Consider the following 14,090-nt stretch of genomic DNA (forward strand, 5'->3'; position numbering starts at 1 on the left):
GCTGGGCTATTATTGGTGCTATATAAACGAGTTACATAAATAATTAATTTCCTGATGATTTAGGTTTCCTTAACTTAGATAATAATTATAGGTTTATATAAGACAAGTAATTATTAGGTTCTTCATAGCAGCAACCACAACAAAGTGTACGATAACTGGTAGAAACTCTTTATTAATAGTTCTTACTCACAGCAGCCAGCAATATGTAGCTGAAATGTAACCTTGGGATCAAGGAGAATTCTGTTCTGAGATTTTCCTTAACCCCAAAGTTACATTTTAGCTACATAATCCTTAGGATAAGTAATCAAGTAATTAATAGGAATCTGACCATAACAATCCAGCTGTTCATCTGTTACCTCCTGCAGCCGATGTAACCAGTGTATGCTGCTGGAACAGCGCTCTCCCATAGGCCCCCTTCACACGTCCGTGAAAAACAAGCACGTGTGTTACGGACCGTTTTTCGGGTCCGTGTCCCATTTTTGTGTCCGTTTTTATGGTCCGTGTGGCATCTGTGTGAATTGCGTATGCTAGCCGTGTTTGTGTGTAGAACGTCCGTGTGTGCGTATGGAATGAACGTGTATGTGTACGTGGAATGTCCGTGTGTGTGTGATGCACAATGTCGTTTATAAATGTCAGAGTTGCGCGATGAGAATGAACTCGGGTGAACTTCACCCGACTTCATCCTCATACCGCGGCTCTGTCTGTGTCTAGCACTGATTAGCAGTCACCTGTGAAGGATTCACCGGTGACCGCTAATCCCCCGAGTGACTGAAGTTCCCCCCCCTCTCATACTCACCGATCCCCGATCCCCGGCGCGGCGCTGCACGGCATTCACACTGCTGCGGCGGCTTTTACTATTTTGAAAAAGCCGGCCGCTCATTAAACAATCTCGTATTCCCTGCTTTCCCCGCCCACCGGCGCCTATGATTGGTTGCAGTGAGACACGCCACCACGCTGAGTGACAGGTGTCTCACTGCACCCAATCACAGCAGCCGGTGGGCGTGTCTATACTGTGCAGTAAAATAAATAAATAAATAATTAAAAAAACTGGCGTGCGGTTCCCCCCAATTTTAATGCCAGCCAAATAAAGCCATACGGCTGAAGGCTGGTATTCTCAGGATGGGGAGCTCCACGTTATGGGGAGCCCCCCAGCCTAACAATATCAGCCAACAGCCGCCCAGAATTGCCGCATACATTAGATGCGACAGTTCTGGGACTGTACCCGGCTCTTCCCGATTTGCCCTGGTGCTTTGGCTTTGCTCTGAATACAGAGAGAGGGTGAGAAGCTAGAAGTGCATTGGGGTGTGACGATGCACTTACAGCTTCTCAGCCTCATGCTGTATTCCCTGCCTAGTTCCACCCTCCTTTGGATGATTGACAATTCAATAGTCATGTACCAGAGCAGTACACCTGTAAATCAACCAAAAGAGGGTGATGCTAGGCAATGGATTTGGGGATAAAGAAAAAACCACGGTGTTGGCTGCGCTGCTATTAAAGTTCATAAAGATGATGGTATTGTTCCAAAAAACTTTTTTTATTGCAAGATTATAAGCCACAACGCGTTTCGAGGTTAAATGTTCCCCCTTCCTCAGGTAGCAACAATCATATGAAGTGGTATGCCTTATATATACATAAATATGTAGGTCCCCACACCCCTTGATTAATTCAACATATGGATCATAATGATCAATCAGCAGGGTTTTCAGGGACCTCGCCTCACAAAAATGAATTGTACATATTCACATTTAACAGCGATGTTCAAGAAACCACAAATATATTTTATCTCAAGTATATTGTGATACCCTATCATTAAAAAAATCTTTTGAAATATATTTAAAAATTAATAAACATGAATAAAAAACTCATCAAGGAAATTACTTTAAAAACAAGAAAATATGAAATTTAGATTTTGAGATTTAAAATTTACAAATAGAAGGTGAAAATGGATTAAATTAAATATAAAAGAAAAAAAAAAAAAAAAATTTAACTAAAAAAAAAAAAAATTTTTTACTAAGAAAAAAAAAAAATGTTTTACTAAAAAAAAAAAAAAAATGTTTACTAAAAAAAAAAAAATTTTTACTAAAAAAAAATTTTAACTGAGAAAAAAAAAATAAAAAAAAAAAAAAATTTTTAACTGAGAAAAAAAAAAAAAAAAAAGGAAAAGAAACAAGAAAAATTTAACTATACAGTTCTAATACAGGGCTAAAATATTATTTTTTTTTTTTTTTTTTTAGTAAAAAATTTTTTTTTTTTTTTTTAGTTAAATTTTTTTTTTTTTTTTTTCTTTTAATCCATTTTCACCTTCTATTTGCTTCTCAGCATCACACTGTATTCCTGCCTAGCTCCACCCTCCTCTGGATGATTGACAGTTCAATAGCCATGTACCAGAGGAACAGACCTGTCAATCATCCAGATGAAGGTGGAGCTAGGCAGGGAATGCAGCGTGAGGCTGAGAAGCTGTAAGTGCACCGTCATGCCCCAATGCACCTCCAGGTTGATAGTTCAATATCCATGTACCAGAGCAACAGACTTGTGAATCAACCAAAGGAGGGTGATGCTAGGCAATGAATACAGTGTGAGGCTGAGAAGCTGAAAGTGCATTGGGGCGTAATGATGCACTTACAGCTTCTCAGCATCATGCTGTATTCTCTGCCTAGCTCCGCCCTCCTCTGCATGATTGACAGTTCAATAGCCATGTACCAGAGGAACAGACCTGTCAATCATCCAGATGAAGGTGGAGCTAGGCAGGGAATACAGCATGATGCTGAGAAGCTGTAAGTGCACCGTCACGCCCCAATGCACTTCCAGGCTGATATATACTGAACTGCAAAACACAATTTCTCAAAGCTTGAGCTGCACTTTGGGGTCATAAAGGGATAGTCTACTTTAACTGGGGTACCTTCTTAAATGGGGTTTTCAAAGGGTAAGGGGTAAAAAATGTCTGATTAGTTCCATTTAACAAAGTATTACTACTCTCATCATTTTGGAGTCAGATTATTTCCCTCAACGTAAAGAGTGTAGAATTATAATGACAGCGCACTTCCAGCTTCATTAATTCATTATGTAACGTCTGATCTTGGCATTAATTATATATACAGAGAAATAATTATATGAGAAGAACCTGGACACATTGGTTCTTTCTTCTGCACGTGTGGAGGAGGAGTCCTAGCTAAAAATATAAGGGCGGCTTCATATATTAATATTATTGTTTACTATTATAGCGCTATTTATTCCATGGCGCTGTACATGTGCATGGAAGACTTACGAGGATGATATAAGCTGCGGTATGGCTGCTAAAAGTGTTACAGTTGATCTAGCACCAGATTTGATCACATAAACAGCATGCATTCATAAATACATCTCTTAGACCTGATGAGGCCGGTGTACTTACATCCCCAACCATGCCAAAATAACCGTATAATCCTGATACTGAAATGAGCTTTAAGTGCTCATATTAACATCAGGCGTGGTCATTTTCAAAAAAGGGTTATACAGTTATTCTGATATCAATTTTCATAGTGAGTACACCAGTATCATCAGATCTAAAAGCAATTTAAATCATCTAAATTTTGTAATACATTCACTTTAAAGAAATCTTTTTAACCTTTCCACTGAAACACAAAAAAAAATTCTCCAAAATATAAGCCCTAGAACTGGACTTTGGGCTTTTCGGTAATTTGTTCATTGAAACTCTTCCTTTGTATAAGGCCATATGCACACAGCGCATTAATGCTGTTTTAGTGATAAAGCAGCTTCCAACATGATGCAGCAAGATATCCTGATGAAAAAAGTGGTAGCCACATTTTGCAGGTCATAAGGCAATATCATGTATCTGCATCATGCTGCGGTGTGGTATCTGCATCACGCTGCGGTGTGGTACTGCACAGAGTGATTATTGGCCATGCAAACTGCATGGCAGCCAAAGAGGATTTGTAGCCCCAGCCTCACTCACTGTGTACAAGGCACTGGAGAATATGCTGAAAACTAATTCATCCGCTGCATTAGAGGAGCTCAGCTAAGTCATAAGGGACTTGTCCAAAAAAAACCTGTTGAAAAAAACCCTGTGCAACTAACCTGTCCAAAAATAAACAGCAGAATTGTGAATGTCCAAAAACTATCCTGTCCAAAAATAAACAGCAGAATTGTGAATATCCAAAAAAAACTGTCCAAAATACACAGCAGAATTGTGAATGTCCAAAAATAAACAGCAAAATTGTGAATGTCTAAAAACAATCCTGTCCAAAAACTAACCTGTCCAAAAATAAACAGCAAAATTGTGAATATCCAAAAACAAACCTGTCCAAAAATAAACAGCAAAATTGTGAATATCCAAAAACAAACCTGTCCAAAAATAAACAGCAAAATTGTGAATATCCAAAAACAAACCTGTCCAAAAACTAAGCTGTCCATAAACTAACCTGTCCAAAAACTAACAGCATAATTGTGAATGTCCAAAAACAATCCTGTCCAAAAACTAACCTGTCCAAAGACTAACCTGTCCAAAAACTAACCTGTCTAAAGACTAACCTGTCCAAAAACTAACCTGTCCAAAAACAAACCTGTCCAAAAATAAACAGCAAAATTGTGAATATCCAAAAACTATCCTGTCCAAAAACTAAACTGTCCAAAGACTAACCTGTCCAAAAACAAACCTGTCCAAAAATAAACAGCAAAATTGTGAATATCCAAAAACAAACCTGTCCAAAAATAAACAGCAAAATTGTGAATGTCCAAAAACAAACCTGTCCAAAAACGAACCTGTCCAAAAACTAACCTGTCCAAAAACTAACCTGTCCAAAATCTAACCTGTCCAAAATCTAACCTGTCCAAAAACTAACCTGTCCAAAAACTAACAGCATAATTGTGAATGTCCAAAAACAATCCTGTCCAAAAACTAACTGTCCAAAAACTAACCTGTCTAAAGACTAACCTGTCAAAAAACAAACCTGTCCAAAAATAAACAGCAGAATTGTGAATATCCAAAAACTATCCTGTCCAAAAACTAAACTGTCCAAAAACAAACCTGTCCAAAAATAAACAGCAGAATTGTGAATGTCCAAAAACTATCCTGTCCAAAATCTAACCTCTCCAAAGACTAACCTGTCCAAACACAAACCTGTCCAAAAATAAACAGCAGAATTGTGACTATCCAAAAACTATCCTGTTCAAAATCTAACCTGTCCAAAAATAAACAGCAGAATTGTGAATGTCCAAAAACAAACCTGTCCAAAAACTAAACTGTCCAAAAACTATCCTGTTCAAAAATTAACAGCAGAATTGTGAATGTCCAAAAACAAAACTGGCCAAAACCAAACAGCAGAATTGTAAATGCTGCTCTGGGTTATAATAAAACTTTACTTATGGCAAGATATGTGAGCCATAGTAAGTTACTTGACAGATTTACTGTATAGAATAATTAATCTTTTCTCATTTGCTTTCAGCTTCGAACAAGTTTCCATTTTCCTTCTTTTCGCACCGCGGCTCCAGGATCTTTGCCATCCTCGTTATAATCATCGCACTGATTGGAATTGGCCTGATCACGGCATGTGAGTACTGCGGCGCGTGCTACCTGCGCAGAGTATTAACAGCTGGTAATCAGATACACGTTATATACATATATTGCTCTTCAGCTTGTAGTCACGTTTATTAGCATTGGCCTCGGTATCACATGTATAAAGCCGGGATATAATTCTGACATTCGGAGAGAGCCTCAGTTTTATGTATATAGCATGTGTATACAGCCGCAGCTGACAGGCGCTGAGAGGAGCTCTCGGTGACTGTATTTTTAATAGGGATTATGTCCATCTGCACCAACTGATTATATTATGTATTAATGTAGAATTCCTCTAAGGTCTGTGCTACACCGCCATACAGACCCAGAGGGAATAAGACGACTGATCTCAGAGTGCGATACTGCCACATTACAGCTCTGGAGACACTGGAGGCATGGCTTCTATTTTCCTTGATTTATGAAACATTATGATTAGTGATGAGTGGGCACTACCATGCTCGGGTTCTCAGTACTCGTAACTAGTGATGAGTGGGCACTACCATGCTCGGGTGCTCAGTACTGGTAACTAGTAATGAGCGGGCACTACCATGCTCGGGTGCTCAGTACTGGTAACTAGTGATGAGCGGGCACTACCATGCTCAGGTGCTCAGTACTGGTAACTAGTGATGAGCGGGCACTACCATGCTCGGGTTCTCAGTACTCGTAACTAGTGATGAGTGGGCACTACCATGCTCAGGTGCTCAGTACTGGTAACTAGTGATGAGCGGGCACTACCATGCTCAGGTGCTCAGTACTGGTAACTAGTGATGAGCGGGCACTACCATGCTCGGGTGCTCAGTACTGGTAACTAGTGATGAGCGGGCACTACCATGCTCGGGTGCTCTGTACTCGTAACTAGTGATGAGTGGGCACTACCATGCTCAGTACTCGTAACTAGTGATGAGTGGGCACTACCATGCTCGGGTGCTCAGTACTGGTAACTAGTGATGAGCGGGCACTACCATGCTCGGGTGCTCAGTACTCGTAACTAGTGATGAGCGGGCACTACCATGCTCAGGTGCTCTGTACTCGTAACTAGTGATGAGCGAGCACTACCATGCTCGGGTGCTCAGTACTGGTAACTAGTGATGAGCGGGCACTACCATGCTCAGGTGCTCTGTACTCGTAACTAGTGATGAGCGGGCACTACCATGCTCGGGTGCTCAGTACTCGTAACTAGTGATGAGTGGGCACTACCATGCTCGGGTGCTCAGTACTGGTAACTAGTGATGAGCGGGCACTACCATGCTCGGGTGCTGTGTACTCGTAACTAGTGATGAGTGGGCACTACCATGCTCGGGTGCTCAGTACTCGTAACTAGTGATGAGCGGGCACTACCATGCTCAGGTGCTCTGTACTCGTAACTAGTGATGAGCGAGCACTACCATGCTCGGGTGCTCAGTACTGGTAACTAGTGATGAGCGGGCACTACCATGCTCAGGTGCTCAGTACTGGTAACTAGTGATGAGCGGGCACTACCATGCTCAGGTGCTCAGTACTGGTAACTAGTGATGAGCGGGCACTACCATGCTCAGGTGCTCAGTACTGGTAACTAGTGATGAGCGGGCACTACCATGCTCGGGTGCTCAGTACTGGTAACTAGTGATGAGCGGGCACTACCATGCTCGGGTGCTCAGTACTGGTAACTAGTGATGAGCGGGCACTACCATGCTCGGGTGCTCTATACTCGTAACTAGTGATGAGCGAGCACTACCATGCTCGGGTGCTCAGTACTGGTAACTAGTGATGAGCGGGCACTACCATGCTCAGGTGCTCTGTACTCGTAACTAGTGATGAGCGGGCACTACCATGCTCGGGTGCTCAGTACTGGTAACTAGTGATGAGCGGGCACTACCATGCTCGGGTGCTCAGTACTCGTAACTAGTGATGAGCGGGCACTACCATGCTCGGGTGCTCAGTACTGGTAACTAGTGATGAGTGGGCACTACCATGCTCGGGTGCTCAGTTCTGGTAACTACTGATGAGCAGGCACTACCATGCTCAGGTGCTCAGTACTGGTAACTAGTGATGAGTGGGCACTACCATGCTCGGGTGCTCAGTACTGGTAACTAGTGATGAGTGGGCACTACCATGCTCAGGTGCTCTGTACTGGTAACTAGTGATGAGCGGGCACTACCATGCTCAGGTGCTCAGTATTTGTAACTAGTGATGAGCGGGCACTACCATGCTCGAGTGCTCAGTACTGGTAACTAGTGATGAGCGGGCACTACCATGCTCGGGTGCTCAGTATTTGTAACTAGTGATGAGCGGGCACTACCATGCTCGGGTGCTCAGTATTGGTAACTAGTGATGAGTGGGCACTACCATGCTCGGGTGCTCAGTACTCGTAACTAGTGATGAGCGGGCACTACCATGCTCGGGTGCTCTGTACTCGTAACTAGTGATGAGCGGGCACTACCATGCTCAGGTGCTCAGTACTGGTAACTAGTGATGAGTGGGCACTACCATGCTCAGGTGCTCAGTACTCGTAACTAGTGATGAGTGGGCACTACCATGCTCGGGTGCTCAGTACTGGTAACTAGTGATGAGTGGGCACTACCATGCTCAGGTGCTCTGTACTGGTAACTAGTGATGAGCTGGCACTACCATGCTCAGGTGCTCAGTATTTGTAACTAGTGATGAGTGGACACTACCATGCTCGGGTGCTCAGTACTGGTAACTAGTGATGAGTGGGCACTACCATGCTCGGGTGCTCAGTACTCGTATCTACTGATGAGCGGGCACTACCATGCTCGGCTGCTCAGTACTGGTAACTAGTGATGAGCGGGCACTACCATGCTCAGGTGCTCAGTACTGGTAACTAGTGATGAGCGGGCACTACCATGCTCGGGTGCTCAGTACTGGTAACTAGTGATGAGTGGGCACTACCATGCTCGGGTGCTCAGTACTGGTAACTAGTGATGAGCGTGCACTACTATGCTCGGGTGCTCAGTACTGGTAACTAGTGATGAGTGGGCACTACCATGCTCAGGTGCTCAGTACTCGTAACTAGTGATGAGCGGGCACTACCGTGCTCAGGTGCTCAGTACTGGTAACTAGTGATGAGCTTGCACTACCATGCTCGGGTGCTCAGTACTGGTAACTAGTGATGAGCGGGCACTACCATGCTCAGGTGCTCAGTACTCGTAACTAGTGATGAGCGGGCACTACCATGCTCGGGTGCTCAGTACTGGTAACTAGTGATGAGCGAGCACTGCCATGCTCAGGTGCTCAGTACTCGTAACTAGTGATGAGCGGGCACTACCATGCTCAGGTGCTCAGTACTCGTAACTAGTGATGAGCGGGCACTACCATGCTCGGGTGCTCAGTACTGGTAACTAGTGATGAGCGGGCACTACCATGCTCGGGTGCTCAGTACTGGTAACTAGTGATGAGCGGGCACTACCATGCTCGGGTGCTCAGTACTGGTAACTAGTGATGAGCGGGCACTACCATGCTCGGGTGCTCAGTACTGGTAACTAGTGATGAGCGGGCACTACCATGCTCGGGTGCTCAGTATTTGTAACTAGTGATGAGCGGGCACTACCATGCTCGGGTGCTCAGTACTGGTAATTAGTGATGAGCGGGCACTACCATGCTCGGGTGCTCAGTACTGGTAACTAGTGATGAGTGGGCACTATCATGCTCGGGTGCTCAGTACTAGTAACTAGTGATGAGCGGGCACTACCATGCTCGGGTGCTCAGTACTCGTAACTAGTGATGAGTGGGCACTACCATGCTCGGGTGCTCTGTACTCGTAACTAGTGATGAGCGGGCACTACCATGCTCGGGTGCTCAGTACTCGTAACTAGTGATGAGTGGGCACTACCATGCTCGGGTGCTCAGTACTGGTAACTAGTGATGAGCGGGCACTACCATGCTCAGGTGCTCAGTACTCGTAACTAGTGATGAGTGGGCACTACCATGCTCGGGTGCTCAGTACTGGTAATTAGTGATGAGTGGGCACTACCATGCTCAGGTGCTCTGTACTGGTAACTAGTGATGAGCTGGCACTACCATGCTCAGGTGCTCAGTACTGGTAACTAGTGATGAGTGGGCACTACCATGCTCGGGTGCTCAGTACTGGTAACTAGTGATGAGCGGGCACTACCATGCTCAGGTGCTCTGTACTGGTAACTAGTGATGAGTGGGCACTACCATGCTCAGGTGCTCTGTACTGGTAACTAGTGATGAGCGGGCACTACCATGCTCAGGTGCTCAGTATTTGTAACTAGTGATGAGTGGGCACTACCATGCTCAGCTGCTCAGTACTGGTAACTAGTGATGAGTGGGCACTACCATGCTCGGGTGCTCAATACTGGTAACTAGTGATGAGCGGGCACTACCATGCTCAGGTGCTCAGTACTGGTAACTAGTGATGAGTGGGCACTACCATGCTCGGGTGCTCAGTACTCGTAACTAGTGATGAGCGAGCACTACCATGCTCGGGTGCTCAGTACTGGTAACTAGTGATGAGCGGGCACTACCATGCTCGGGTGCTCAGTACTGGTAACTAGTGATGAGCGGGCACCACCATGCTCGGGTGCTCAGTACTGGTAACTAGTGATGAGCGGGCACTACCATGCACAGGTGCTCAGTACTCGTATCTACTGATGAGCGGGCACTACCATGCTCGGCTGCTCAGTACTGGTAACTAGTGATGAGCGGGCACTACCATGCTCAGGTGCTCAGTACTGGTAACTAGTGATGAGCGGGCACTACCATGCTCGGGTGCTCAGTACTGGTAACTAGTGATGAGTGGGCACTACCATGCTCGGGTGCTCAGTACTGGTAACTAGTGATGAGCGTGCACTACCATGCTCGGGTGCTCAGTACTGGTAACTAGTGATGAGCGAGCACTGCCATGCTCAGGTGCTCAGTACTCGTAACTAGTGATGAGCGGGCACTACCATGCTCAGGTGCTCAGTACTCGTAACTAGTGATGAGCGAGCACTACCATGCTCGGGTGCTCAGTACTCGTAACTAGTGATGAGCGAGCACTACCATGCTCGGGTGCTCAGTACTGGTAACTAGTGATGAGCGGGCACTACCGTGCTCAGGTGCTCAGTACTGGTAACTAGTGATGAGCGGGCACTACCATGCTCGGGTGCTCAGTACTGGTAACTAGTGATGAGCGGGCACTACCATGCTCGGGTGCTCAGTACTGGTAACTAGTGATGAGCGGGCACTACCATGCTCAGGTGCTCAGTACTGGTAACTAGTGATGAGCGGGCACTACCATGCTCGGGTGCTCAGTACTGGTAACTAGTGATGAGCGAGCACTGCCATGCTCAGGTGCTCAGTACTCGTAACTAGTGATGAGCGGGCACTACCATGCTCAGGTGCTCAGTACTCGTAACTAGTGATGAGCGGGCACTACCATGCTCGGGTGCTCAGTACTGGTAACTAGTGATGAGCGGGCACTACCATGCTCGGGTGCTCAGTACTGGTAACTAGTGATGAGCGGGCACTACCATGCTCGGGTGCTCAGTACTGGTAACTAGTGATGAGCGGGCACTACCATGCTTGGGTGCTCAGTACTGGTAACTAGTGATGAGCGGGCACTACCATGCTCGGGTGCTCAGTACTCGTAACTAGTGATGAGCGGGCACTACCATGCTCGGGTGCTCAATACTCGTAACTAGTGATGAGAGGGCACTACCATGCTCGGGTGCTCGGTACTCGTAACTAGTGATGAGCGGGCACTACCATGCTCGGGCGCTCAGTACTGGTAACTAGTGATGAGCGGGCACTACCATGCTCGGGTGCTCAGTACTGGTAACTAGTGATGAGCGGGCACTACCATGCTCGGGTGCTCAGTACTGGTAACTAGTGATGAGCGGGCACTACCATGCTCGGGTGCTCAGTACTGGTAATTAGTGATGAGCGGGCACTACCATGCTCGGGTGCTCAGTACTGGTAACTAGTGATGAGCGGGCACTACCATGCTTGGGTGCTCAGTACTGGTAACTAGTGATGAGCGGGCACTACCATGCTCGGGTGCTCAGTACTCGTAACTAGTGATGAGCGGGCACTACCATGCTCGGGTGCTCAATACTCGTAACTAGTGATGAGAGGGCACTACCATGCTCGGGTGCTCGGTACTCGTAACTAGTGATGAGCGGGCACTACCATGCTCGGGTGCTCAGTACTGGTAACTAGTGATGAGCGGGCACTACCATGCTCGGGTGCTCAGTACTGGTAACTAGTGATGAGCGGGCACTACCATGCTCGGGTGCTCAGTACTCGTAACTAGTGATGAGCGGGCACTACCATGCTCAGGTGCTCAGTACTGGTAACTAGTGATGAGCGGGCACTACCATGCTCGGGTGCTCAGTACTGGTAACTAGTGATGAGCGGGCACTACCATGCTCGGGTGCTCAGTACTGGTAACTAGTGATGAGCGGGCACTACCATGCTCGGGTGCTCAGTATTTGTAACTAGTGATGAGCGGGCACTACCATGCTCGGGTGCTCAGTACTGGTAATTAGTGATGAGCGGGCACTACCATGCTCGGGTGCTCAGTACTGGTAACTAGTGATGAGTGGGCACTATCATGCTCGGGTGCTCAGTACTAGTAACTAGTGATGAGCGGGCACTACCATGCTCGGGTGCTCAGTACTCGTAACTAGTGATGAGTGGGCACTACCATGCTCGGGTGCTCTGTACTCGTAACTAGTGATGAGCGGGCACTACCATGCTCGGGTGCTCAGTACTCGTAACTAGTGATGAGTGGGCACTACCATGCTCGGGTGCTCAGTACTGGTAACTAGTGATGAGCGGGCACTACCATGCTCAGGTGCTCAGTACTCGTAACTAGTGATGAGTGGGCACTACCATGCTCGGGTGCTCAGTACTGGTAATTAGTGATGAGTGGGCACTACCATGCTCAGGTGCTCTGTACTGGTAACTAGTGATGAGCTGGCACTACCATGCTCAGGTGCTCAGTACTGGTAACTAGTGATGAGTGGGCACTACCATGCTCGGGTGCTCAGTACTGGTAACTAGTGATGAGCGGGCACTACCATGCTCAGGTGCTCTGTACTGGTAACTAGTGATGAGTGGGCACTACCATGCTCAGGTGCTCTGTACTGGTAACTAGTGATGAGCGGGCACTACCATGCTCAGGTGCTCAGTATTTGTAACTAGTGATGAGTGGGCACTACCATGCTCAGCTGCTCAGTACTGGTAACTAGTGATGAGTGGGCACTACCATGCTCGGGTGCTCAATACTGGTAACTAGTGATGAGCGGGCACTACCATGCTCAGGTGCTCAGTACTGGTAACTAGTGATGAGTGGGCACTACCATGCTCGGGTGCTCAGTACTCGTAACTAGTGATGAGCGAGCACTACCATGCTCGGGTGCTCAGTACTGGTAACTAGTGATGAGCGGGCACTACCATGCTCGGGTGCTCAGTACTGGTAACTAGTGATGAGCGGGCACCACCATGCTCGGGTGCTCAGTACTGGTAACTAGTGATGAGCGGGCACTACCATGCACAGGTGCTCAGTACTCGTATCTACTGATGAGCGGGCACTACCATGCTCGGCTGCTCAGTACTGGTAACTAGTGATGAGCGGGCACTACCATGCTCAGGTGCTCAGTACTGGTAACTAGTGATGAGCGGGCACTACCATGCTCGGGTGCTCAGTACTGGTAACTAGTGATGAGTGGGCACTACCATGCTCGGGTGCTCAGTACTGGTAACTAGTGATGAGCGTGCACTACCATGCTCGGGTGCTCAGTACTGGTAACTAGTGATGAGCGAGCACTGCCATGCTCAGGTGCTCAGTACTCGTAACTAGTGATGAGCGGGCACTACCATGCTCAGGTGCTCAGTACTCGTAACTAGTGATGAGCGAGCACTACCATGCTCGGGTGCTCAGTACTCGTAACTAGTGATGAGCGAGCACTACCATGCTCGGGTGCTCAGTACTGGTAACTAGTGATGAGCGGGCACTACCGTGCTCAGGTGCTCAGTACTGGTAACTAGTGATGAGCGGGCACTACCATGCTCGGGTGCTCAGTACTGGTAACTAGTGATGAGCGGGCACTACCATGCTCGGGTGCTCAGTACTGGTAACTAGTGATGAGCGGGCACTACCATGCTCAGGTGCTCAGTACTGGTAACTAGTGATGAGCGGGCACTACCATGCTCGGGTGCTCAGTACTGGTAACTAGTGATGAGCGAGCACTGCCATGCTCAGGTGCTCAGTACTCGTAACTAGTGATGAGCGGGCACTACCATGCTCAGGTGCTCAGTACTCGTAACTAGTGATGAGCGGGCACTACCATGCTCGGGTGCTCAGTACTGGTAACTAGTGATGAGCGGGCACTACCATGCTCGGGTGCTCAGTACTGGTAACTAGTGATGAGCGGGCACTACCATGCTCGGGTGCTCAGTACTGGTAACTAGTGATGAGCGGGCACTACCATGCTTGGGTGCTCAGTACTGGTAACTAGTGATGAGCGGGCACTACCATGCTCGGGTGCTCAGTACTCGTAACTAGTGATGAGCGGGCACTACCATGCTCGGG

At 47.1% G+C, this 14,090-nt stretch overlaps 1 protein-coding gene across 1 annotated transcript in view; it reads left to right on the plus strand.

Moving 5' to 3' along the window:
- The window catches only part of TMPRSS13 (transmembrane serine protease 13), a 62,165-nt gene that overhangs the window by 19,132 nt on the left and 28,943 nt on the right, over positions 1–14,090 (plus strand). The window contains exon 3 of the mRNA XM_075327853.1: positions 5,442–5,546. Coding sequence (XP_075183968.1) covers positions 5,442–5,546 — 105 coding nt within the window. The remainder of the gene's footprint in view (positions 1–5,441; positions 5,547–14,090) is intronic.

The sequence above is a fragment of the Anomaloglossus baeobatrachus genome, chromosome 11, assembly GCF_048569485.1.
Source record: "Anomaloglossus baeobatrachus isolate aAnoBae1 chromosome 11, aAnoBae1.hap1, whole genome shotgun sequence".
NCBI classification, from domain to species: Eukaryota; Metazoa; Chordata; class Amphibia; order Anura; family Aromobatidae; genus Anomaloglossus; species Anomaloglossus baeobatrachus.